Source organism: Thermobia domestica, chromosome 15 (assembly GCF_964235325.1).
Source record: "Thermobia domestica chromosome 15, izTheDome1.hap1.1, whole genome shotgun sequence".
NCBI lineage: Eukaryota > Metazoa > Arthropoda > Insecta > Zygentoma > Lepismatidae > Thermobia > Thermobia domestica.
Window position 1 is genome coordinate 9,265,624 of NC_137468.1, and position 27,941 is coordinate 9,293,564.

The 27,941-nt window shown below is 38.1% G+C and overlaps 1 protein-coding gene across 1 annotated transcript; it reads right to left on the reverse strand.

The window, feature by feature from the left end:
• Nucleotides 1–3,387: 3,387 nt before the first annotated feature.
• Tdc2 (Tyrosine decarboxylase 2) lies at nt 3,388–27,941 on the reverse strand. Its single transcript, XM_081741196.1, has 6 exons — nt 27,620–27,941; nt 21,381–21,432; nt 13,360–13,430; nt 9,322–9,558; nt 5,992–6,528; nt 3,388–3,444 (listed from the first exon to the last, which is right to left on the reverse strand). Exons 1-6 carry the CDS (start codon nt 27,932–27,934, stop codon nt 3,388–3,390), a joined length of 1,269 nt encoding a protein of 422 aa, XP_081597322.1. The 5' UTR covers nt 27,935–27,941.

Sequence of the window (27,941 nt, forward strand, 5' to 3'; positions counted from 1 at the left end):
GTAAATCTGCACGAAGCACTATTATTTCAGTCATACATTAATAACTAATGTATTGTTCTGTGAATAAGGCAATGGTATAGTGAATATGTTTTAACATAAAATCTGTAACTCAGCTTTTCAGTAGTCAACTTTATTGAGAATCCGAAGAAAGAAAGAAAAAATGTTGGACTTAACGAATTTCAAAATTATTTTTATTCGAATTCTGGACTAATCCAAATTATCCAGAGAAATCATTTATGTTGCTCTCTACAGATGTATCCTTTCTCCAAATCGTATGAAAAGGAGACTTCATACATCGTTATATTTTGTATGTACTGTGTTTCGTATTTATTTAATCACTTTGTACCTTTCTCTAGTGTTGACAAGGCCGCAAGTGTCAATCGAATAATTTAGTGTTTCACTCATGTAACCTTGTGACTAACGTACGTCCTGTCGGTATATATATGTTACTGGGTTCGGTTAGCGACAAACAATTTTTAGTGTTAAACAAATACAAAAATCTACACGCAATGAGATACGATGATCTTTGTCTCATAGACAATACCAAGCAACTAACGGTACTGAGTGTGGTTGAGTTTACTAGTGGTATTATCTGGCTAAAATCAATGTTCCGAGAGCTATACTTCTTTTTGTGCTCTGAATGCAAACTTTGATATAACCGTTTTAAATTATTGTACATCTATCTATCTATATAGCTATATCTATATCTATATCTATCTATCTATCTATCTATCTATCTATCTATCTATTTACATATCATATAAAATTGTAAACTAGAAACTTCCGAGTAGTTCTGAGAATCATCGCTCTTTCTTTAAATAATGTATGAGACTATTACACTGCTCGTTACTTAAAATGTTGAACTAAGAAGGATACATCCAGGAAAGTCCAAATTTGCAGAATGTATAGAGCAGGGAAGGATAAATATGTTTGGTCGATGGCTGCACAGCTTCTCATACCTGTGAACTCCGCCAGCTACAGTTGATGAGCTGTGGCATTGGATCGTAAGACGCATGGCTTACCATACCAGAAGAGAACATCCTCTCGATGTCTCGCTGTGTTACAGTCGTTCTGGTTGTCAATGTTGGGTCAGTTCTGCTCTGCTATCACCACGTTGTCACACAGCGAATACAGCGGTAAGTTTAACCCTTAACGTAGCAAGCCTAAGTCGTCAAAGTTGTTTACCAAGCTGGAGTCTTCTGGGGACCCCAAGTATTATTTTAATTTCTCAACATGGTATTGCAGAGGGTTACTCCAACTATTATTTTTTGGATGTCTAGAAGCATACTTAAGTTAAATGAACATTGTTGACGTCAAATATTATGTATATTTGAACACTATTCAGTTCTTCATACAATTTCATACTTGTGTGTTCGTAAATCTGAAACACAGGTTTAACAATGGAGTTTTTACATTTTGAAGTGTGTTTTTATTTTTTGTATTTTTTAAAGAAACGCATCGTTGATCTAATCATGTAATTGATATCTCAAAGGGTTGCAGGATACATATAAAAATCGAGAATAAATTGATTCTTATAATTGCGGCAGTATCACCAAATATCACTCTCTGGGGTCCCTAGAGTACCCCGCTTGGTATGTTAAGGGTTAAGCATATTCGACACTTACTATTAGATATCGGCTTGGGAACTTTGGCGTAGCTACCCTGTCTCCTTGAAGTTGCATTTTTAATGGGGAGTACTGTTTAGGAATCATCTTGTGAGGGAAAACGTTTTCAGCTGACACCATGTTTTTAATTATAGCTTCATTTAAAAAATAACTTATCTGTTAATTAAAATGTTCAGAGAAGTTATTTCTGGAAAATCCTATTCACGCCTCTTCTGGTAACAACTTCTGCATTTTGGAAGAGGATATTATTAAGGAAAAGAATGAGGTAAAGTCGTCTTTATATAGTACACACGGAAAAGAAAGTATTTGACAGTTGACAAATTTTCTTTTGCCAATAGCTCGGCAACAAATTAATTAATTTGGATCTTTTTGTTGTTATTCTTCGAATAGTTATAACTTGACAACCTGCCAAAGTCGGTACTCTGATAGGTTAATTTATTGTTGTGTTTTTAGGAAAACAAATTTTGTCAACTGAAGAATATTTTCTTTCGTGACTGTACAAGCAATGGATGATAACGGCTTAATAAATGACTGTACGTAAGTCTTTTTTGAGTTTGAACATAGGATTGTACATGGCTGTGCATTTTGCATTATTATTGAAGTGCTGCAACTAAGTTATTGCAAAAGGTATGATAAATTCTTACAGTAATATTGTCACATATTGATTTACTCTGTATGAAAACTAAAATAGTTTAACGTATGGTTACCCTCCTTTGTGCCAATAATTTTAAAATTAACTCTTGTGCCACTTTTCAACACTTGGCTTTGCAGTAGCTTTCCAAAGAATTAGCAGGAAGTCCAAACTTACACCCTGCAGATAAATACATTTCTCTGGACAGTTTCACTGCTCCAAACTAAGATTTGAAAAGTGTAGTATTTTTAGTTTTATTATTATTGGCACAAAGGAGATCAACCATATTTTAAGCTATTTTTGTTTCCATACAGAGAAAAACAATATGTGGCAACATTACAGTAAGAATGTATCATGCATTTCTCAGTATGTTGCAGCACTTCAATAATGGTGCACTATACGTACAATCTAGATCCTGAATATGTCCAATTCATATATTACAACAAGGCAATACGTATGCGATACAGGTAAAATCCGTATATTTCATATGGACAATCTACAAGCTACATACATCCAGTCCATACATTACATATGGCCAGCCTGTACGCGACATACGTGTAATCTATATGCCGCATGCAGACAGTCTGTAAGCTGCATATGTGCACTCTGTATGGTGCATACGGATATTCTGTATGCTGTATCGGGACAAGCTGTGTGCGACATAAGGAAAATCTGTATAATACATAGGTACAATACGTACACTGTATCTAGTCGTACGTACGGGGCACAAGTACAATATAGATGCTGTCTCGGGGTTGAACGCAAGAAACACACGTACAGAACGTATATTGCATACTTCTTGAAATTACGCTCCGTCCCGATAGTCAGTGAGTGTCGTCATTATTAACCCACATGCTACATACGATCCTGACGTCACAAAGCTAGATATTACCTCCGTATATACTTGTTACTGTAGATGACGTCACACGAATGACGTCATTGCACTTATGTAGACAGTACGTATAATACATACTTTTTCAGCTATACGTTTGCTGCAGGATGCTATATACGGTTGTACGTTAAGTCCAGAAACTACAGGAATTACGAATGTAACCTACGTTTTTAAGTATGCCACCTACATTTTTTTTTCTCAGTGTTGTTCTTAAATTGTTAATTTCCATGCATATGCCATTATCCACAATACATCTGCATTACCGCAGGAATAACAATTACTGCATTCAATAACAACTATACAATTTATGGAGTTCTTTATTAAGCGAAACAGATTAGGCTACTTATAACATCTTAACTGCAACTTTTGAAAATCGTTGGATACACTGCAGAGTGACGCTCTCCGTTCCCCTGTCCCACCGCGTTTACCTAGAAACTGATGTAAACACAACACTAGCGCCCTCCACGAAAAACCGCACTAATATCCTGGTCAGGTAATACATTTACATACGCTTCTCATCATTTTCATCAGCTGTATAGGATAAGAACCCTTAATATGAGGTACAGGCACCTAAATTGAGACCCCTATCTTGTCAAGCAAGAGCTGCAGTCTAGTGGAAGTGAGCTAAAACGATTATCTCCCAGATGCGTACATTCCCAGATCCGTGCATGTCAAAATCCTTCCCAGATCCGTAAAAGTGCCACGGGCGATGACACGACATATTTTGACACTGATAAAAGATTTCCTACTTCCGTACATATTTAATAACTGTCACTGTTTCTATGCATTTTAAAGAAAGTTTGAGCAGAGGAAGATATGGAATTGCATGCTCAAGGAAACACAATAATGATAATAATGCATTTTTTTTTTTTTTTTTTTTTAAGAGCACTGGTAGTAACTGAAAACGGTCTACTTTCCGCGTTGAATTCGAATTTGACCAATGTATCCTCGAAAATCATATCATAGGGATACACAAGTCGGGTCTTATAAAGAGCCTTCATCGAACTAATATCTGGATTTTCTATGATCTTGGTCCATCTGCAGCAGGCAGTTTACCATCAAATATATACACGATTTACAGTTTAAGACAACTTATGAGTATATGAAAGTTCAACCAAACATCTTCTAACATCTTTTGAAACATCAACACTACCCATTTTTTCTTTTTTCTTTTTCTTTTCTTTTCTTTTTTCTTTCTTACTTTCTTCCTTTTTTTTTTTGTCCAGCTGCATATATATTTCCATTCTTCTTTTATTTTGCAAGCTTAAGATACTTTCTGCATGATCACTTGTCCTGGCTTCTAGCTTGAGAAAACGGAGTAATTCAATGACATGAGGATATTGCTTGTTTAGCAGAGTATTTAATCTATGATTCCAACCCTCTACGGAATTATTTGTTCTGTGGTGTTTTACATGACAGTTCTACATGCTTACTGGGAGTGTAGAATTTTCTAACCACTGGTCAAGACAGGTATAGAGAATTTACACAGACGTGAATGAAGGCACTTTTGTTAACAATTCAAAACCTTGCCTGTATAAATCAGCAGTTTCTTCCTTGTATATTTTCGGAACATCATCTGCACGAATACGGTTCTGAGCTGCTTCGTGATTAAGCGGTTAGCGTACGCGTCTTTGGCGTGGGAGACCCAGGTTCGATTCCCGGCAGGAGCTCATGTGGTTTGGATTCTGCCAGATCCATCAGTAGGTCTCGTCTCATATAGCCTCGCTGCTGAAAGGGACCTTAAAATCAACTACGCCGAATCGTTAAAAAGAAAATGCTTTTCGCTACCTGTTACTGTTTTTTGTTCTGTGACGATAAATGTTGAAACCGGAAATTACTCATTTAACCACTTCCGCTTTTGAATTGGGGTTAAGGGATCAGATGGAACCCAGTCTTGGAATCATCGATTGAAAAACATTGTACCTTGATAGCATTTATCATTTTAGCTATACGGAAATCAGTATTAAAACCAAAAGTAATAATGAATTTCAACCACCTCCGTTTTGGGTAGTCATGATATGTTTTTTTTTTTTTTTTTTTTTTTAACGCTGACTCGTTTGCCAAAAACCGCTTTTTGCTATTTGTTACAGTTTTCACTCTGTGGCGATAAACGTTGAATCCGGCATTGACTATTTTAGCCAATTCCGATTTGAATAGTGTTTTAATAGAGAAGGTAGAACCTATTCTATGGGCTGAATCAATTGCAAGAAACCTCATCTCGATATCTCTTACTGTTTTTGTTCTATGAAAATCAGTATTAAAACCGGAAATTGTAGTAAGTTTCAACCACTTCCTGATTTGGTAAAGTGTTCAGGATAATCATGGCACGTTGCTTTGAGACGTTGAATTGTTTGAAAAAAAAACTATTTGTTACCAGATTTATTCTATAACGATAAAAGTTGAAACCGGAAGTAATAGTAAATTTGAACCACTTCCGGTTTAGTAGTGTGCTCTGGATAGTTGTCAGATATATATATCTTGGGAAGCTGAATCTTTTAGAAAAAAGCTTCTCGCTATCTGTTGCCGTTCTTTGCTATGGCGAAAAACGTTGAAACTGGAAATTACTAATTTGAACCACTTCCGGTTTGAGTAGAAAGTCAACAGAGAAGATCAACCCTATCCTTGGGACGCTGAATCGATTGTAAGAAACCGCATCTCGATATCTATTACGGTTTTTGCTCTGATACTTGTCGACAGACGAACAGAAGCTGTTATGTAAGATTCCCAATACATAGTATAGTTTGGAAGTCTGAAACCAAACTGTGAATAATCATGATTTAAAATTACTTAGATTTGAATTGAACTTTAGAAAAATAAAGAGAGACAATATTATAATACTTTACCTTAACTTCGTTGACAACTTCGAATCGGTTGTCCTTCCGTACGAGAGCCTCGAATCTTTTGGCCAGTCGACAGTGTTGCCTGATGTAATTCTGCAGTCCTTCAATCCCGTAACTCCTAAGCACAAACCATAACTTGAGCGAGCGAAATCTTCGACTAAGTGGAATACTCCAGTGCCTATAATCAATTGACTTGTCGGAGTAACTGTGTTGTAAATATAATGGATCCACCACAAGAGCTTGCGTTAGTTTGAAGCGATCTCGGACCCACATTGTGGAGCAATCGAAGTTCACCAGTAACCATTTGTTCGTATTGGTATTAAACGACATGGCGTACTCGATGCCTTTCATTAAATGTTTAAATTCTGGACAAATGAAGGCGTTTCCTGCGTAAGCTCCATCCACATGCATCCAGACATCGAAATCCTTGCAGACGGGGCCAATCTCTGCTAAGTTGTCGAAAGAGCAACAGGATGTTGTCCCAAGCGTTGTCGACACAAAGAATGGTATGCATCCCAATGCTAGATCTTCTTCCATCGCCTTTGTAAGAAAGAAAGTTAAAAAGATACATATATTAGAAGCAAAAATTTTTGTTAATTATAATTAATAAGATGTGTTATTATAACGGGAAAGCTACAAGGCACCGAAATATATAGTCAATAATATTATAATACAAAATAGATATTGTGGAGGCGTTACAATTACCACATGGTTTGGTTTAATTGTCAAGATTGGCATATGATCGGTTTCAGGCACCATTATTGACACGCAGCCTGTTTCAGGGCCTATCATTAGCATACGATCTGTTTGAGGCCTGGCTGCTTAGATTGAAATTTAGCATCCATTTCAGCATCGAGACTATATGAGAAATGGACTTACAGCTTAATGTGAGGTCCGAGCTACATCAGCTCCCACTGGAAATCGAACACAAGTCTTCCACATCAAAGTCACGTATGCTAACCATAATGATCGACACATGCCCGTTTCAGGCGACAAAATTGCCACACAATCTGTTTCCAATTTTTTGGTTGGATGATTAAATTTCTGAAGTCGCCTTGAATTAAGTGACTGAGTGCTCATTTTTGATGCATGGGGTCCCTGGATTGATCCCAGCTCGGGCCAGGTGGGCTTTGTGGTGGACAAACATCGTGTGCGTGGGTTTTCGTGCGGTTCTCCTGTTTAGTCCCAATTTCTTCATTCCATAATTTCATTCATTCTCATCGTCACTGTCTCTTTTAACCTACACGATATAATAAAGAGATGTAAAACTGAAAAAAATTGATTTCAATTCATTTTCTCACAAAGAAAGAACGAGCTGTTATTAAAAATAGCCATCTTTATCTACATAACTAACTAACTCTATGGCCTATGGAACCCGGAGGTTCAATGCTGTGTTCACAAAAGCTCTCCAACGACTTCTATCCTTAGCCAACTGGATCCAGTTTCTACTTTGTATTCCTATCTGTGCGAGATCCATCTTAATAATGTCCTAACATTTGCGCCTAGGTCTTCCTAGTGGTCGTTTTCCGATTGAATTTTCAGTAAAAACTTTGAAAGCGTTCCTATGGTCTTCCATTCTGGCTACATGACTTGCCAACCTGAGCCTCCTAGACTTTATGTCCCTAACAATGTTTGGTAAAAAGTGTGAACTACGCAGTTCCTCGTTAGTCCCCCACCACCACCATTCCCGTTCTTGTTGAGTTCAAATATTCGTCTCAGAATTTTATTCTTAAATACTTTCAGTCTGCGTTCTTGCCTCGGAGTTAGCGACCATTTTTAGCAACCATACAGCACAACAGGCATAATTATCGACACATGGATGGCCCATAATTACATATTATATGATGTTTCAAAGACTGCGGTAAAGAAACTAGCAATATAACTTGTACCTCGTGGAATGCTTCTGTAATAGCTTCCTGAAGTTCGGTCAAATTGCTTATGTGATGTGGGTACACTTTGTCCTTTACAATACTTCATAAGAAAAAGTAACGTGGTTTCCAATTGGTGGATCGAGTTGGCCACTCCACAGACCCACGCCAACCGAATCAGCGCATAACGCACACGCTGTTCCAGAGACAACCGTTCCACCATCTTGTCTGGAATACACTGACGGTTCTAAGTCCAGTGACCGTTGTCCCCGCTCTCAGGCTAAACAGTGTTGCCACATAGCAACTTTTTGTCCAAAATTACAAATACTACAGTCAGTCAAACTTCATATATTAATTATGGGCCAGACTGTACAGTAATGTACTCTCAAAATTATTTTATTTTATATTCCGAAATAGTAGAGGCGAACGTATAAACTTATTGCCAGAGTAGGAAGCGAATTGGAGGTAAATCCCTGAAATTCTCATTAAGAGAATGTAGTACATATAAGTATCGACTAGCAATGACACCAAGGTGCCTATTTTAATAAGGTGCTAAAAATTTTACATTGTTATCTTCTAATGTTACAACTAATTAACCAAATTTACTGACTTACGTAGAGTGCACCAAACTTAAAATTGGTTTCTTGTAACGCTAAGTCTAATTGAACCAAACTTACTGGTACAAACTTACGATGAATGCTTAAAATTGTTATCGTGTAATGTTACAATTAATTTAAGCAAATTTACTCTCTTATTTAGTGTGCTGCAAATTAAAAATTGTTTCCCTGTAATGCTACGTCTAATTTTATCAAAGTAACTGGTTTATGAAGGATGCTGAATACTTAAATTTGTTCCCGTGTAATGTTACAATTAATTTAACTAAATTTACTGACTTATGTAAGGTGCTGCAAACTTAAGATTTGTTCCCTGCAATGCCAAGTCTAATTTAACCAAAATGACTGGTTTATGAAAGATGCTGAATATTTAAAATTGTTCCCATGTAATGTTACAATTAATTTAGCTAAATTTACTGACTTATGTAAGGTGCTGCAAACTTAAAATTGTTTCCTTGTAATGTTACAATTAATATAACCAAATTTACATTTATAAAGGACGCTGAGGGCTTAAAATTGCTTACCTTTGAAATTGCTTTAAGTGCTCTTCTACTCATTTGCCGAGAAGTAGAATTTTCGACAGAGGAAGTGTTATTTACATTTCTCGATAGAGGAAATCAGGTACGTACGCAGGGGGTGGATCCTGGGGTCGTACGACCCTTCCTAAATCCCGAGTTTTCAGTAAACTTTGTCTAATTTGGAAGTTATTTTAGAAATTTTAATATAATTTATTCTCATATTGAGCTTGGAGCCCTTTCCAAAATCAATTTCTACATACTTGTCTGAAGGACATACTTGTTATTTACCTATTGCTCAGGGGTAGGATTTTCGACCAAGAATATGTTATTTACCTGTCGTAACGTATGTCCTCGAAGACTGCATTTTTCGTCCGGTTCCAAGATTCTGAGCTTCACAAAACATATCATTGCTGCCTTCTCCACACATGAGTGGGCTTCTTTTGAACAATACGCCATCAACTTTGAAAGAAGAACTCCTTCCTCAACAAATGGATGCTGTTGCTTTAGTTTTTTAATAGCTTGAGCCCTTGCTGCTAACATACCTACCAATACACATTCACTCGCTGAAGTCTGAAAAAAAAAATATAAATAAAATATCCATTATAAGTAGATGAACTGAATTGGTCTCGAAGTCTCAACCAAATTTATTTGAATTAAAATCGCAAGCAAGTATAAGATATAAATTAATTAACGTTACTAAAATTACGTAGATTAATTAAGGCTGAATCTTGCTTGAATGTGTACATATGGGGCGAACAGTGCATAAATTTTTTAAGTCCACTTTTTTTGTAATTTTGGACTTATTTCATATTTAAGATATCTACTTAAAGTTCCTTTCAGTGCTTACAAAAATTCATATGTAAATATCGTAAATAACTCTTATAATAATAATTAGGGTTAGGATCTTGATGATTTTGCAACTTTTTTCTGGATTAGTATAAACATTGCTCGTTGTGTTATAAATCCTGTTTTATTAAAAAGAAGTAATTTAAGACAAACTTGTTTGTGCATTTTTTGCATTTTTTGCCCATTTCTGTATATAAGTCCATTTTTTACAGTTTTTTGGGCATTTTACATGCATATTTAGTATTTATTCCTACTTTTAACTGCATAATTCTCATTTTTCTTATAAAAACAATAAATTGAAGCAGAATGCTTCCCCCTACACAAAATAAAATGCAAGGAAAATTGCTCTACACGATTCTAGTTCGAAGATTTGTTGGAGTAGGCGTGGCCAATGTCCACAGACTGCAGTCTCTGGCGATTAGTCACATGAAGCGAAGGAGCGAGAGTTCAGTGACCTTGGCATTCACTGTTTTGGTGAGCTGTTGGTAGACGCCTAATTCTGCAGTTTATCTGGTTAAAATGCCGAAGATAAAAGAGAGTACTGCTTCCAAGCTTAAACGATTTGTGAGTGAATTTGGATTTGAAAAAGTATTTACAACAGATGGAAGTGTTCTCTACTGCAAGGTGTGTGATACGGCAGTTTCAGCCGAAAGAAAATTTACCGTTGAACAGTATGTTTCAAGGGACAAACACACACGGGGACTTAAGTTACGTGCGAAACGGGAGGCAAACGCCGCGCAACAACTTCTCCAGTAGTATGGTACATCCAAAAATCATTCTGTTTTTTCGAAGATTTGTGCGAAGCATTTATTTGTGCTGACATTCCGTTGAACAAAGTGGACAACGTGACATTGCGTGCCTTTTTGGAAAAATACACCTGTAAACCCCTCCCCGATTCTTCGACCTTAAGGAAGAATTACGTGAACAAACTTTACGAGAAAACAATGCAGTGTATTAGACAAAAAGTGGACGGAAAGAAAATATGGGTGTCCATGGATGAAACGTGTGATTCGGAGGGACGAAATGTAGTGAATGTTGTTGTTGGAGTGATGCAGGAGAGTGGGCCGGGTAAAACATTTCTTTTGAATTGCTAAGTTCTGGAAAAGGTCAATTATTCCATGATCAGTATATCAATGCATCTCTTATGGCCTAATGGTGTCCTTTACGAAAACGTGCTGCTCTTTGTAACCGATGCTGCACCGTAAAAGCAGCGAACTCACTGCAGGCGCTATATTCGAAAATGATTCACATTACGTGCCTGGAGCATGGTTGCCACAGAGTGGCTGAAGAGATACGTGTGCAGTTTCCTGATGTTGATAAATTCATAGGAAGTGTAAAGAAAGTGTTCAGTAAGGCCCCATCACGTGTAGCTGCTTTTAAGTTTGAGCATCCTGAACTCCCTCTACCACCTAGCCCTGTTCTTACCAGGTGGGGAACGTGGCTAGAAACATGTAAATACTATTGTCAAAACTTCGAAGCTGCGAAGAAAACGATACTCTTTCGACCCCTCCGAAGCTTCCGCGATTCGAACTGCACAAGAGATACTGACCAATCCTGAAATTCAAGATAAGCTTGTGTACATTCAATCTACTTTTGGATTTCTACCAGGTGTGATTACTTCCTTAGAGAAATCTGGAGACAAGTTGACAACTTCAATTGACTCAATAAAAAATGCAGTAAGTGCATTAGAAAGTGTTCCTGGGGAAGTAGGACTGATAGTGTCAAGAAAAATGACAAATGTATTTAAAAAAAACTCAGGTTACCATGTTTCGTGTGCGATAGTGGACATTCTTTCAGGCACAAAATTTGTACTTCCCAAATTAGAAAGTGATCTAGGAATAAGTGATATGGTCTATTTCAAACATGCTCCAGTGGTTTTTGTAAAAACTGAAAGAACCTTTTCAATGTACAAATCGTTATTTGCAGACAACCGCCATGCATTCCAGTTCGAAAACCTTCATATGACTTTGTTGTTTATTGCAACTCAGTGTTATGTGCCTCTTTTGAGAAAAAACACAACAGAGTAGAACCATGTATATATATAGGCAATACACTAATAAATAGTAACGGATGATTTTCTATGAAAGCATTTTTTCAAATTATAGTGCATTTTTTAAAGATTTTTAGTGCATAATTGCATTTTTTATTTTGCATTTTCCCCGCATTTATAGTGCAATAAAATCCTAACCCTAATAATAATAATAAAAACAGTGTTCTCTTTTTTACCCTATATATATGAGGGTAAGTCAAAAATTATCCTCAATTTTGACATAATTCTTTTTACATTCTTCATACTGCCCTCTGCCCTCGTTTATTTTATTGATATGCTGTTGTGATCATGCTATGAAAGTGTGATCCTAATTCCTCCATTTGTCTTCCTTTTGTTGCAGATAGATTATAGCCATTCCATTAGAAGTTTGCATCAAATAGGAACAACGAGCAGTGATCCGGTTTTTTGTAGTCGGAAGGTGTATTAGGGGCCGCGATCCATCAAAGACTTTCGGCACAATAGTCAATAGTCACTCGTCTGTCTAACAGAACCATGTCACGTGCACACTCAATGTTGTTATCATTTGTGACCGTAGATGGTCATCCGGCTTCTTCCTCGTGCGTAACACTTGTGCGACCATTTTTGAATTTTTCAATCTATTCCTAGATACTCTGTTGCAGCAAGACACTGCCTCCGTATTATGCCGAAAATCGTTGATGGATTGTCGCCCCTAATACACCTTTCGACCACAAAAACCGGATCAATGCTCGTTGTTTCACTTTGGTGCAAACTTCTAATGGAGCGGCCATGATCTACCTGCAACAAAAGGAAGACAAATGGATAAATTGGGATCAGACTTTAATAGTATGACCACAACAGCATAACAATAAAATACACCAGGACTATGAACAATGTACGAAGAGTTATGTCAAAATTGCGGATAATTTTTGACTTACTTTCGGATATACGTTGTATGATGATGTGTTCAATCTACCTGGCTCTGCATCACTCAAGGCTGTTTCTGCGTTAAGTTGGTTTGAAGTACATGGTTATATTCTGTTTGGACAATTTGGAATGTAGTATCCACAACAATGGGCAAATACAATATTCCTAACCGTCACGGAGCTATGTGATGAATGCGATTGCTAATTTCTAGCCTAATTTAAAATATTACATTCTGCTTTTTTAAAATTATTTGTCTGTCCGGAAATTCGGCTTACCGGGATCCGGATTAACGAGATTTTACTGTATTTTCAGGTTTTATATAGCTATATATAAAGACACGAAATGGTTCGAAATCCGATATTCTGAAGTAAACTAAAATTTGGAACGTTGAAAGTCGGGAATAATCAACGATTAGTTAAGATACATTACATTGATTCTGTCACATTTGATTCATTACATTTTGTGTTTTGATTACCATGGTAATTAAATTAGAAAGGATTCTGGTAAAATCCATTTCATTTTATGATCAATTAACATTGTCAGTAACATTTTTAATTCTCAAAGAACAATAATACAGAGTAATTTCTCACCTGTATCACACCTCCTCCTCGACTTCCTTCGGAAAACGCTAAAAATTCTTCTGGTAAACCTATGGCTTTTCCTTAAACAAGAAAAGTGAATGCATTTGAAATATTCTTTATTTAGAAGTGCGTTTAATGAATGATCTAAAATCTTTTACTTTTATGCATACATGCACAGTAGAAAGGAAACTCTATGTATTTTATAAGTTGGACAGGATTTTACCACCTTATCACTTATCCTTGCCCAGTTTCAATCCTAACCAATAGGATCAATTCTTAAGTCTCGAACGAAACACAAGTCATATTTAGGGAAAATTAAATTAAGAAAAAAATTGGTTAAACTTAAACATTTTTTTTTAATAATTGGGGTAAATTCTTCTTTTGAATTCTGACTAATTTTAAGCTCAAGTAAGCAATAACCCAATTGATAAGCTTCAACCAGAGACTTATGCAGGACTTTAGTTCGAAGGATCGAAACATAATATAAGGATAAAAATTATATTAAAATTTGTAAAGTTATCCCTAAAATTAGACTAAATTCAGAGTAATGTCGGGATTTCGGGAGGGGAGTTCCAAGCCCTTAGGACCCACCCCCTGCGTACGTCTCTGGCTTGAAAAAGTCGCAAAGCATGTTGCACTATTTAAAAGAAATCTAATTCATTTAGAATATATACGAAAGAAGATTATATATATACACAGGGTGTTAATGAACTACAGACAAACTGTAAGAGGTGATTCCTTACATCAAAATAAGAGAAAAAATCCATATGGACATGTGGCCAAAAGTGCATAGTTTTAGAGCTACGGCTGTCCAAAATCGCGAAGAAGCCAAATTCTCAGAGGCCCTATTTCGAATTCGAGAAATGTGGGTAGTGGTCCTTATCAGCGTAAAGGAAGTCAAGCATACGCAATCGAAAAATGCATATTTCATTAATGTTCAATGTGTGTAAAGAGTATTCCATACAGGGTGAATTTCCCAGACATGCTATCAACCAAATTTTGAGATATGCTCTGATTTTATGATTAGTCTAAAGTAGGCAAACAATAATCCTTGATAGCAGTGAACACGGAATCCTTTGGCGCGATGTTGGAAGTGTTAAGGATCGTCAGCAGCACGGTTTCTCGTACTCGGGAAAACGTATTCTGCAATATTTTCTTTCACGCTTATAAGTGAAGGAAACGTGAAATATACCGTGACGAAATACATCGCATCACACGTTATTTCGAACACACACACACACACACACAAACACAAACATGGAACTGCCGGTTCCTAACACTTCCGACTTCCCTCCAAACCATTGAATGTGCATTGTTGTCAAGGTTTATCTCCTGCCTACTTTGACTCTCCTTGAAATCAAGGTATATCTGAAAACTCTATTGAGAGCATATCTGAGAATTACACCCTGTAGGGAATACCCTGTACACCTTTTAAAAATAGATGAAATATGCACTTTTGAATTGTGTATGAGTGGCTTCCTATACACTGATAAGGACCACCATCCACAGTTTCTCGAATTCGAAATAGGACCACTCGAAATTTGACTTTTGTGAACTTTTGGACAGCCCTAGCTCTGAAACTATGGACTTTTTGCCATAGGCCCATATGAACTTTTTCTCTTATTTTGATCTGAGGAATCACCTCTTACAGTTTGTCGGTATAGTTCATTAAACCCTGTATATACAGGCGGGCCCATTTTAATCTTTCCACGGTAATATCTCGAAAACGGTTGAACATAAATGAACTGAACAAAAAATTCAAATAGGAAACATCATGGGGTAAATCGAATGGTGATGTCGCGGTGCCCCCCCAGGGTCGCTCTTCAACGAGACCCGTAGCTCAACTTTAAATGAAAACATGGGGCGAGTGACACTTCGTTCGATAGATCTTTGAAAACTAAAAAGCGATGTGGCAAAAGATTTTTCATATCGGTCAAAGTTTTCAAAATGGCTGCCAAGATATGTTACCTGTATCAGATAAATGTCCAGTAGCACTAATATGAAATCGGTTGAACATAAATATACAAAATAAAAGCTCAAATAGGAAAACCATGGGGCCACATCGAATGGTGTTGGCGCTGGGTCCCCAGGGCCGCCCTTGATGGGTGTCCAGGGATCAACTTTAAAATTATAAATGGAAACATGGGGCGAGTGATACCTCTTTCGATAGACTTTCAAACACTAAACAGAGCTGTGACAAAAGGTTTTTCATATCGGTTGCCGTATTCAAAATGGCCGCTAAGACATTACGCTTATATCAGATTAAGCGTCTAGTACCACTAATATGAAAGCGGTTGGAGATAAACGACAGGATAAAACTCGTATAGGAAATCACAGAGGATATTTATCATTCCACGCCTCGAGAATAATCCAAGAGCGAAAGAGATTATTAAAGTATAAGCGACATAATGCTAAACAGGAAATCTAATTCTTAGAAAATTATCTTTCCGATCTCCCTCCGTAAGTGGGTGAAGCGGAAATGAATGGTAAAATCTCAAATGAGAACCCCACTTTTACTTGCAATAAGTTTGTCTGAAACACTTGTGTACTGTAATGAACCAATATTGTGCAGAGGATTTTTGAGCAAAACCAACGTTTGTACACGTTGTTCTAAAATTGCATTGTTCGACAAATTGGTTTCACATTTCAGTTGATTCATTTTTGCACAAATTATTGCCTGCAATAAAAATGGAAGGTACTATTTAACAAGAATTTTACCTACTTTTTTCCATTACAGACATCTATCTCTTATACAAACACATTTCAGATAATTTTGTTGTGTAGATACAATTTTCAAAAACTAAGGTTCTCATTTGCAGTTTTACCGTTCCTTCCCGTCCCGCTTCACTCACTTACGGAGAACGTTGGAACGATGATTTTCTAGGAATTAGATTTCCTCCTTTGCACTATGGCACTTTTACTCTTATCATCATCTCCTCTGTTGCAACATTTTCGAGCCCTGGAATGATAAATACCCTCTGTGGTTTCCCATAGGAGTTTTATTCTGTTCATCCGTTATTATCTTCAACCGTTTTCATATTAGTGGTACTGGACGTTTTATCTGAGACAGACATCACGTATTGGCGGCAATTTTGAAAACGGTGACCCATATGAACAATCTTTTGCCACAACGCTGTTTAGTGTATGAAGATCTATCAAATGAGGTATCACTTGACACATATCTGAGTTCCTTCGTGACTAAGCGGTTAGCGTCCACACCTTTGGCGCGGGAGACCCGGGTTCGATTCCCGGCGGAAGCCCATGTGGTTCGGATTCCACGTTAATCAGTAGGTCCACGTCTGACATAGCCTCGCTGCTGAACGGGATGTAAAACTCAAAATCAATCAATCAATCACTTGACACATATTTTCGTTCAAAATTTCTAAGTTGGGCCCTGGGCTTCCATGAAAGGCGGCCCTGGGGGGCAACGCGACAACATCATTCGATTTGCTCCATGGCTTTCCTATTTGAGTTTTTGTTTGGTTCATTTATGTTCAACCGTTTTCACATTAGTGCTCCTGGACGTTTATCTGATACAGCTAACATATCTCGGCTGCCATTTTGAATACGGTGACCGATATGAAATTTTTTGCCACATCGCTTTTTATTTTTTAAAGGTCTATCGAACGAGGTGTCACTCGCCCCATGTTTTTATTTACAATTTTAACGTTGGGTCCCGGGCCCCCTTGAAGAGCGGCCCTGGTTGCACCACGACATCATCATTCGATTTGACCCATGGTATTTGCTATTTGAGTTTTTGTTCATTTCTTTTATGTTCAACCGTTTTCGAGATATTTCCGTAGAAAGATTAAAATGGACCGCCCTGTATGTATACTCACTGGAAAAATAAAAAGACGGTGATGTGGCTGGCCATAATGTATTCACTGAAACAGTGGTATTCAAGAAGAAGAAGAATGTAACAAGGTTGGAAGTGACAGAATTGAGAATATTGTGGTAGTTGAGTGGGTTAACAACGAGGGTTTGCGCCAGAAAAGAATACACCAGGTGATCAATTATGGTTAGGAAACTGGGATTGAAGATTCAGGAATCGAGATTAGTATGATCTGGACTGGAGATGGGCACCCTCACTCATTTTTATCCTCAAGATGGCTGCCCTAACCGTCATTTTGAAACATGAGAGTGAGGGCGAGTGTGTGAGTGTGAGGGAATCGATTGAGAGCGAGGGCATCAACAAAATTGGAGTGTCAAGGCGAGTGAGTGTGAGTATGAGAGAGTGCGTTGAGGGTGAGTGTGAGGGAGTCGATTAAGGGTGAGTGTGAGGGAGGGTGAGGGCGGGTGAGCTTGAGCGTGAGGGAATTGATTGAGGAGAGGGCATCAACAAAATTGGAGTGTCAAGGAGACTGAGTGTAAGTGTGTGAGGGAGTCCATTGAGGGTGAGTGTGAGGGAGGGTGAGGGCGGGTGAGCTTGCGTGTGAGGGAATTGATTGAGGGTATGAGCAAGCGTTAGGAAAAATGCCCATCTCTGGTCTGGACATGTGCTGGGGGCAGAATTCGTCAGAAGAAAAGTCCGGAACTCGGAAAAGAGGTAGTCCTAAATAAAATAAAATGGCGAAATCCAGTGAAGGTCAACCTGAGAGAAAAATGACTGACGGCCGAAATGACATTAAATAAATCACTTGGCGAACTCTAATCAAAAACAGCGACCACACCTGTGCGGATTAGTTCGTTAGATTTGCTTGGTTGAGTGGGCTTCAGGTTATCGTTTAGCACTGAGGCTCTACGAGACGTGGGTCTAAGTTTAACATGGGATCCATATGAACTTTATATACCATATGAACTTCCGCCGGGTATCCTGTGGCAAAGGGACCCATGGGCGTCTCTGGCGGGGGAACGCGTCCCCCCAATATTTTGAAGTAAAAAATATTCCATATTTTATTCTAATTTAATATATTTACTAATGACCGTATTTGGAATATAATATTCAGGGTGTGAAACGATTATAACAGAGTTCGGAGTTCTCAGGGGATCCGGGAAAGTAACAAATGGAATCGAAGATAATAAATAGCTTGGGTTAGGAGTTTTGTCCGGATCGCCTGGGCCTGGGTGACTCTCACAGGCCAGGAAACCTACCAACCAGAGAGCATCCGATAACCAGTGATAAAACGGATCACTGGGTCATTTGGGTCACGAATTTTGTCCGAATCATCTGGTCTGGATATTGCGCTTGTCTTTCCGGCTACCCGGATAAACCAGAAGGACCCCTAAGCTAGTGATGAAACAGTTCACTATATCATTTGGGTCATGATTTTTGTCCGAATCATCTGGGTCTGGGCATTGTGCTTCTTTTTCTGGTTACTCGGACAGACCAGGAAATCCAATGACCAGGGAGCACCCGAAACCCAGTAATAAAAAGATCATCAGGTCATTTGTGCTAAGATTTCTGTCTGTATCATCTGGGTCTGGATATTACGCTTCTCTTTTCGGCAACCCGACAGACCAGGAAACCTAGTGACCTGGAAGAACTCGCCACATTGACTTGATCCCTAGTCTTCCGTTGCAAGCGCTGCTATCGGCTGAAGGAATTCCACTCGATTCTCTCGCTTAGCAACAGTTGAACCATTATTGGCTAGGTGAGGGTGAGGGTGTGTGAGGGTGTGAGCTTTAGTTCGCATTTTTGCCACGGCTCAAGACATTTTGGCAGCACAATAGTACCATTTAAATCGCTTTTAAGCCTCCCCCCCCCAAAAAAAAACAAATTACATGCCAGAGACGCCAGTGAAGAAATGTATGCTAAGTATATAGCTAAGAGAAGCGCTGAGAAAGATGTCTATATAGAATATCGTTTTCCTGAATATATTTTTTGTACTATTTGAAAGAAGAATTTCCTCTTTAAGCATAACATTTCTCAGTTTTTCACTAGTTTAAACAAAGATTTTCTTTTTAAAACTTTACGGTCGGTATTCAGAGAGAATTCTTTAACCAAACATTAGTCACACAATTAGTTAGTGTCATACTAGTTCTGTACTAAGTATTGTGTACTTTTTGGTATTCAAAGTCTATTTGGAGTTCAGCTAATAAGTTGATTTGGCTATGATTAACTAATACAATCCTAATACCTCGGGTGAGAAAAATAAATGTCACAACTTTGGAAATCTAGACTTGTGCATGCGTAATCTGTAAAAATGAAAATATATGAAATACGTGGTAATTAATTGCCTTTGTATTCTCATAATGTAGGTTTACTAGGCTAAACTAGGATACCCTTTGCTCTAAATTAATTAGTCATGTGTGATTAACTTAGTCAACTACATGTACTAATCAAAATTTCTGAATATACTTCTGATATTCGTTAGTCAAACCCTTAGTATGGCACTAATCATACGCCAAAACGACTTTGCATAGGATCCTACTTAATATTACACTATTTGAAACATATCTCTTTTATACCGGATGCTCCTTTTATGTATTTTGCACGAACTTTTCCTTATTGATCTAGTACCATACGTGCCTTTGGTTCATATGATCCATTGTTAGATTTTAGGTATATACATTTCTCATTATCCATTAGTTTAGCAGATACAATCTTTCAATTGTTTCCGCCTCTTTGCTGACCTTCTACGCCCCAGGAGGCGCACCCATGTTTAAAAATCATTAACTTAAAACAATATTTATGCAGAAGTTGTTTTTCCGTGTTGATCTAGCGTTGTAGGGCAAATGAAGAGTTTCGTGGGGGGCAGGGCCGGATTTCCCAATAGGCCCGGTAGGCCCGGGCCTATGGGCGCAAGCTTCCAGGGGGCGCACGGCCGAGAGAAAAAATAAAAAATATCTAGAAATAAAAATAAATAGCCATAACTTAACATACTTTTTGAATTGATTTTAAAAAAATGGCTAATAAAGCATTCTGATTTTGAAGTTCATTGGAACAAATATTTGTTGCTAGGTAAAGTTAAAGATAAAATTGCATCGTGGAGTGGTGTTTAAGCAATTAACATATAGGCCTGATATAATATTTAAATAAAGGTTTTTAGGAAAGTAACTTTATCCAGACTAGGGGGCGGAAAAAATTATTGGGCCTAGGGGCGCCAAAGTGCTAAATCCGGCCCTGGTGGGGGGTAAACATTTAAAAACAATTAACATTTGGACTAAAAATTCAGAAATAACTGCGTTTGAAACCGGTACACTGACCACAGGTCATTAGTTAAATGTGCGCCTTTGATGACTGTAGAGCCAGAAAGTTTAGTTACTTGATAAAATGTTTAAAAAAAAATATGCTGGTACCTTTGCAAACTAACAGGTATACGAGGTGTGTTCAAAAAGTATCAAACTTTTTTCAGCATAAATCAATAAAGCGCGGAGGCTTTCTTCAGTGTAGATGTAAGGAGGACACGCATGCGCAGTCGTGACTTTTTTCCCGCCTGCTGAAAGAGTCAGTCGCTGGCAGCCGGCTAACGAGTGAAGACGTGTAGCGAGCGGTCGTCGAATTTCAGTTTGTTTTGTAAACTGGCAGAAAAACTCGAGCAGCGATATTGCATCAAAGTTTGCCAAAACCTTGGCAATACCCAGGTACATTCAGTTTTGAACGGGGATTTTGGCATGGGAAGAGTGCTCGCAAAATTTGATTCAGGCTTTCAACGCCAAACACAAGATTCTTGTTTGTCGTCAGGATCCCTACTCACCCGACATGGCTCCGTGTGACTTTTAGTTATTTCCCAAGCTGAAAATCCCACTAAAAATGACCCGATTTGAGTCAAGAGAAGGCATCATGCGGAATGCGACGGCACGGTTGCTAACCATTCCAAAAACTACATTCCAGAAATGTTTCCAAGAATGGCTGAGCGCTGGGAGAAGAGTGTGCATTACCAAGGAGATTACTTTGAAGGGGATTAGTGTTTCGGATTTCCAAATCAATAAATACACTTTTGTCAACCAAAAGTTCGATAGTTTTTGAACACACCTTGTATTTACTGATAATACAAATGAAGAGAATAAAATATTTTTTATCTAAAATAATTTGTTTACTAAAATATGTGCTATTTCTCATAAAGTAAATTGAAACAGAAAACACTTACCTAACCAATCTAGAACAATTGTTTCAAGTTCAGTGCAGGCTGGAGAGGCTGCCTGGAAAAACCAAGGAAAAGACGAACTATTAGAACTGTGAAATATTTCTTACCTGTTACAATTTATGTTGAATTTCCAAAATGTCAGTAAACTGATTTTAGGAATCAGAAATATGGGTCTTTAGTGGTAGATAGTATATATGTTTTTAAGTTGGAGTATCGTTATTTTAGTTCCAATTCATGCGGATTTTATCGAGATTTGCCTGTATTTGTTTTTGTTTCTTTCAGTATGTTCATTCCTTTATTTGTTTCATCCTTCACTTGAGTTTATCACATGCTGCTAGCTTAAACGAAAGTAATATGAAACCAGTGGCGTAGCGACGCGGGGGAGAGATTTTTAGAGTTTTAGTCCTCCTTCGACAAGATGTAATGAAAAAATATACATTTACCATATTAAGGTATGTATACAAAAATCACATGTGTCCTGGAACCAGTGATGACCGGGTTATTTCGGTCACGATTTTTGTCCGGATCATCTGGGTCTGGATATTAAGCTTGTCTTTCCGGCTACCCGGATAAACCAGGAAACGCAATGATCAGGAAGGACCCGTAAACCAGTGATGAAACAGTTCACTACATCATTTGGGTCACGATTTTTGTTCGAATCATCTAGGTCTGGGCATTGCGCTTCTCTTTCTGGTTACTCGGACAGACCAGGAAATCCAGTGACCAGGGAGCACCCGAAAATCAGTGATAAAAAGATCACCGGGTCATTTGTGTTAATATTTCTGTCTGGATCATCTGGGTCTGGGTATTACGCTTCTCTTTTCGGCAACCCAGACAAACCAGGAAACCCAGTGATCTGGAAGAACCCGAAAATCAGTGAAAACCCGTAACCGGGTCATTTGGGTTACTATTTTTGTCCGGATCATCTGAATTTGGGTATTACACTTCTCTTTCCGTCGACTCGGACAGAGCAGGAAACCTAGCGACCAGGAAGCAGCTGCAATATCCTCTCTCCATCATTACTACAGAATTTCGTAGTTGATTAATGATGTCCGCTATATTAGTGCTCTCAAACGGGTCGGGTCGGGTCAGTCGGGTTAGCTAGGGTCGGGTTGTCGGGTCAGGCTACTCGGATCAGGTTGTCGGGTCGGTTCAATCGGGTCAGCTCGGGTCGGGTCGGTCTTCAACCCGACCCGACCCGACTCGTTGAGAGCACTACGGCTATTCGAGCTTGAACATTTCTTAAGCAAGGGACCATGCCTTGGATATCTCAAATACAATTTCATGTTTATTCGTCTTCCCATACGTAGCTTTTTGAACAGACTATACAAAAAGATCGATGGCTCACTGGTAGAGCGCTTACCTCTGCTGCATAGGGTCCCTGGTTCGATTTCCGGTCAAGTACGTTTCTGGTGGATATCATCATGTCTGTGGATTTCCTTCGGCTTCCTCCCACTTTCTCATTCCACCAATTCTTTCATCATTCATTCATTTGCCTTAATCACAGTCTCCTTTAGCCTAAAGGACATAATCGTGCGACGTTAAATTTTAATATTTTTTTATACAAAAGGATTTAACAAAACACTTTTTGAGCCCAACGGCATTTTCTATATTTTACACGACAAAACTTTACAGTTCTCTTTCAGTGCAATGCCTTGACACACAGATACACATCCAAGAAATGAGGCAGAAAACTACAGATTTAGTGAGAAAACAGAGAAAGAGAGGAGAGAAATGATGTTCATTAAAATTACATTATCCCCCACAGATATGATGTGTGTGACGACGTTTTGTCATCTCTGGATCACACTGGATCTACCTGGGTTATTCCTGGTCACCGAGTGTTGTGAGTCATGGATCTTCCTGGTCACTGGTTGAGAAGTTCGTGAGTCATTTCATAACTGCATGAAAAATTATATGAGCTTGGGTTCTTGAAACCCACCTTAATAAAATTCTTTGTACGCCACTGAATGAAACTAAGAATTAACTCTTTTAAATTATTATTGCCGTATCCTCATAGCCTCATCGTTTCATTGTTGAGTGTTTGATTGGAACTTCTTCTTGTTCACCTCAACCATAGGTTGGTGGTCAACATGGAAATTTTAAAACTTTTATCTCCCTTGGGAGAGATGTTTTATACTTTGATAAGGTCTCTTCTTCGTAGCTGCATCTAGATATTCTATCCTTGGTCTTCCACTTCCTGGTTTTCCTACTGCCTTTCCCTCTATCAGCACAGTGATCCAAACGGAGTGCCGAATAAGATGGCCAATCATGCAGTTTCTTCTTTTTCCTATTATCTTCCTGATCTGTCGTCCTTCATTAACTTCCTTTAGTACGTCTTCATTCCTTTTCTTTTCGGTCCATGATTTGCAAAGCATTCTGCGCCAACACCACATTTCAAACGCTTCCAGCTTGGATCTTCACGTCCCTTTTCAGCAGGATGACTATATGAGATGGAATCTAGTGTTTAATTCGAACCTGAACTTCTTCTACTCGGGTTTGTATCCGAGACGAGTATTCATTTTCTTTACAAGTGCACAATTTTTGCCAAATGTTTACTTCTTTGTCAATTTAAAACAAACACGAAAATAATAATGATTTTTGAAAATTTGTTAAATAACAGCAATAATAATTAGAGCTAAAAAGAATATTAAATTCCTATAACTTTACAGTAATGACTTAATTACAGGGGCCATGAATTTGGAGATTATCAACTAACACTAGCTTCCATCATTTAAATTTAGCAATGAATAAAGGGTATCTTTGGAAAAATTGGCAGCGAAAGTATAAAATCTAACATTTATTTTGTTTTGTTCATTGCGGTTATAATGATGAAGTCAAACATTTTCATGTTTTATTTGATGTTATTTTACTTTAGCCTTTGGTGCACGTGGTCTCGGGTGCGATTACCCGGTAGGAGAACCTTAAAATTTGAAAGCCTTACGGTGGTCTGAATTCTATCTCAAAACCGTAGGCCCAGGTCTCATACTATCTTGGTGCTGACAAAGGGTGCTAATCCTCAGCCAGGGGCAGCCATTTTACTTCACTGGTCTGGACTCATGAAATGTTCCAATTCGTGCTGCCATCTTTCGGTGACTCTTTGGAAACTTTCAAGATAATTTGTTTCTATTAGATCACTTAAACTTTTCATTTACTTCTGGCTCTATCATACGATGTATTTTTTCTTTTCTTTCTTTCTTTCTTTCTTTTTTTGGGGGCGCGGTGGCTCAGTGGTAGAGCGTTCACCTCCAATGGTTGGGGTCCCTGGTTCGATCCCATCTCGCACCGTGTGGACTTTGTGGCGGACAAACACCATGCTCGTAGGTTTTCTTGGGGGTTTCCCGTTTCCTCCCACTTTCTTCATTCCACCATTTCACTCATCTCTCATCATCATCGTCTCCTTTAGCCTAACCGGTATAACTGTGGGACGTAAAACTTAAAAAGATTTCATTTCATTTTTTATTTTTCCTTTTTTCTTTTTTTTTTTTTTAACAAAATTTGCATACTTTAACTCCAACGAAGTTTCAATTGGAATCCGTAGGTTGTTAGGAAAATTATTTATTGATGGTGAAATTACAAAATATAATATAGAGTGTCAGGGAAATTATTTATTGGTAGAGAAATTTCTACATATACAGTGAAATTATTACTAATAACAGATACTAGTATATCTAGGTATTTCCCTGTATAAATCTAGTAATATCCCTATCAAAAGTAGTTTTCCTGACAATATTGTCCCTCACGAAACATAGGGGCGTATCTCATTTTTCAAGTTTTCGAGGAGACAAGTTTTAAAATGTTATTATAAATTTATTCTATCGTGTTCTGTCAAAATTTGATTTAATTTCGTATGTTATATACCTGAAACGAAGGAAATCAAACTAAATTTTAAAAGATGATAGAATGAACAATGGGAAAATGTTTAAGCTTGTCTTCTGAAAAAAATAACAAAATGAGATACGTCCTTTTGTCTCGAGAGGGACGATATATACGATATCTAGTAATTCTCCAATTTATGAATAATTTCTCTAATAATACAGGGCAGGTCAAAATGATGGACCTGATTTCAGAAATTTATCTAATAAACTGTGAAGTCTAATAAAAAAAAACATATATTATTGTGGGACATGAGCTTCGAAAGGTTTAGTTTCCACGCAGTGTTTCCACTTTCTACCGCTAGGAGTCAGGAGAGAGCAGTTAAGGAAAATGGCGTTGACTGGAGAACAGAGATTAAGTCTTTCTGTGTGCTTGATTACCATGTAAGCAACTCTGTGATTAGTACACTGAGGAAAAAATGTAGGTGGCGTACTTTAAAAGATAGGTTACATGCGTAATTCCTGAAGGTTTTGGACTTAACATACAGCGGACGTATAACTGAAAACGCATGTTTTATAATACTTTTAGTATAAGTGTTCCATCTATACGTACATTCCGTATGAAACAATGTAGGCAGTCAGGATCTCACATACAAATGGACGTATATAACATATAGCTGACGAAGGTAACATAAGTATATGCATACGGAAAACTGTTAGCTGTCAGACATCCTGCAACGGCATGATGTAACATCTAAGGGCAGTGCCTATGTAGCATACGGATAACGTAAGCTCCGTACTGATTGCTATAGTAAGCAAGAGGATACCGTATATTTGTACAATATACCGCTGTCCAGAGAACGGATTTTTCTCTGTTTATGCAACGGCATTTCCGTACCAAATATCGAAAACACCCACGTACGAGGAAGTAAGCCATTTGTAAGTAGTAGTGCTCTCAACGGGTCGGGTCGGGTCGGCCGATCCGACCCGACCCGATGACCCGACCCGTGATCCGATCTGATTGACCTGACCCGACAACCCGACCCGAGCTGACCCGTTTGACCCGACCCGACAACCGACACGAGCTGACCCGACTGACCCGACCTGACAACTCGACCCGAGTAGCCTGACCCGAGTTGACCCGACCTGACCTGATCCGTAACCCGACCCGAGCTGACCCGACCCTACCCGATCCGTAACCCGACCCGAGCTGACACCCGTTTGAGAGCACTAGTAAGTAGTATGAACATATCAGAGATTCGGGTTGCATCTGTAAACGAAAATCGATTGGCTTGATATTGGCCGTAACATGCTGTGAAAAGTTTGACTTGATGTGTGCTGTGTTAGATAAAATATATAAGATATGTTTGAAGAAAACTTGGACTGCTTACTTTTCTTAACACATGTATCACAATAACATATGTTTATTCGATTTCACAGAATACATTTCTGAAATCAGTTCAATCATTTTGACTTTTCCTGTATTATTAGAGAAATTATTCATTAACTGGGAAATTACTAGATATAGTATGGGGAATTATCTTTGATACGGAAATTACTAGATTTAGACAGAAATTACTAGATATACCGTAGTATCTATTGTTAGGGAAATTATTTATTGATAGGGAAGTCGCTAGATATACTATATAGGCTAATGTTAATGACATTATTTATTGATATGGAAATTACTAGTTACAGAAAGCTTAGCTTGGTAGGGAAAACATTGGAAGTAGTATATAACGTTTGGGAAACTATTTATTGATATGTAAATTACTAAATACTAGCTGAATCTGCGGTATTTACACAGCGCACAGTTCTAATTTGAATCTCCTTCCCACTTCTCAGTATATCTGTGCAGATTCCTTTACGGACACAAGCAAAGGACAGGAAGACTCTCAAAGGGAGTGAATTGCTACAGACAAACATATAAATGTAGTATTTTAATATATAGTATGTTGGAGTGAGTTTGTGGGAAACTTGGGTAAGTAATAGATGGTACCAAATGCAAATAGTTTTTCTTATAATTCCATATTCGAGTACTCATCATTGTGGGTCCACAAGCCATCGAAGTTGACAGCTTGCAATAGGTTTTGTCATAAAGCAGGGTCAAAATGACGCCTAAAATGTGAAATAAAAAAAGATGTTTCTTGAAAATTTGAATGAACTGGCAAATGCACACAAAATTTGAAATCTACCAGCGAAAATGGCACGTTTTTTGTGCTTGTGGTTTTCCAGATTTCATTGTCGAAAGGATTGGCCACAAACATATAAACTTTTCTTGACCACAAACATACAAACCTAGCATTTTAATATATAGATACTAAGCTACTGTGTACCATATATAGTATAATGTTAGAGAAATTATTTATTGATAAAGAAATTACAACATATAGAACATTGTTAGAGGAATTATGTGTGTAAACTTACCCATGAAAATCCAATGCACCCAATGGCATCCGCCAGCATATCTCCAATGATACTTGGGTAAGAGTTCCCCGATGGAAAATAAGCGTGGAACCTTGGGTGCTGCCAGTGAGTGACCCCAGGCATTATCTTCTCTTCCACGTCCCTCATGATGTCATCCCAGTCCTCGGGTTTCTGAGGAGCTTCTCTGGGAAGTAGATCTCTGAGATAACCAGGCTCTATGGACGGCGTCACTCTTCTAGAGCCTAGAGTGTCCATGTATTCACAGATATAGTCCACCATCTCTTTGCCTCGGATGCGGAATTCGCTTGTGTTCATCTTTCGT

Coding starts and splice junctions, on each gene's coding strand:
- Tdc2 (XM_081741196.1), bottom strand. CDS start 27,934: ATGAACACAAGCGAATTCCGCATCCGAGGCAAAGAGATGGTGGACTAT. Junction 9,559..13,359: donor GAGGAGGAGGTGTGATACAG/GTGAGAAATTAC, acceptor TTTTTTTTTCAG/ACTTCAGCGAGTGAATGTGT. Junction 3,445..5,991: donor AAGTTGTCAACGAAGTTAAG/GTAAAGTATTAT, acceptor TAAATTGTATAG/TTGTTATTGAATGCAGTAAT.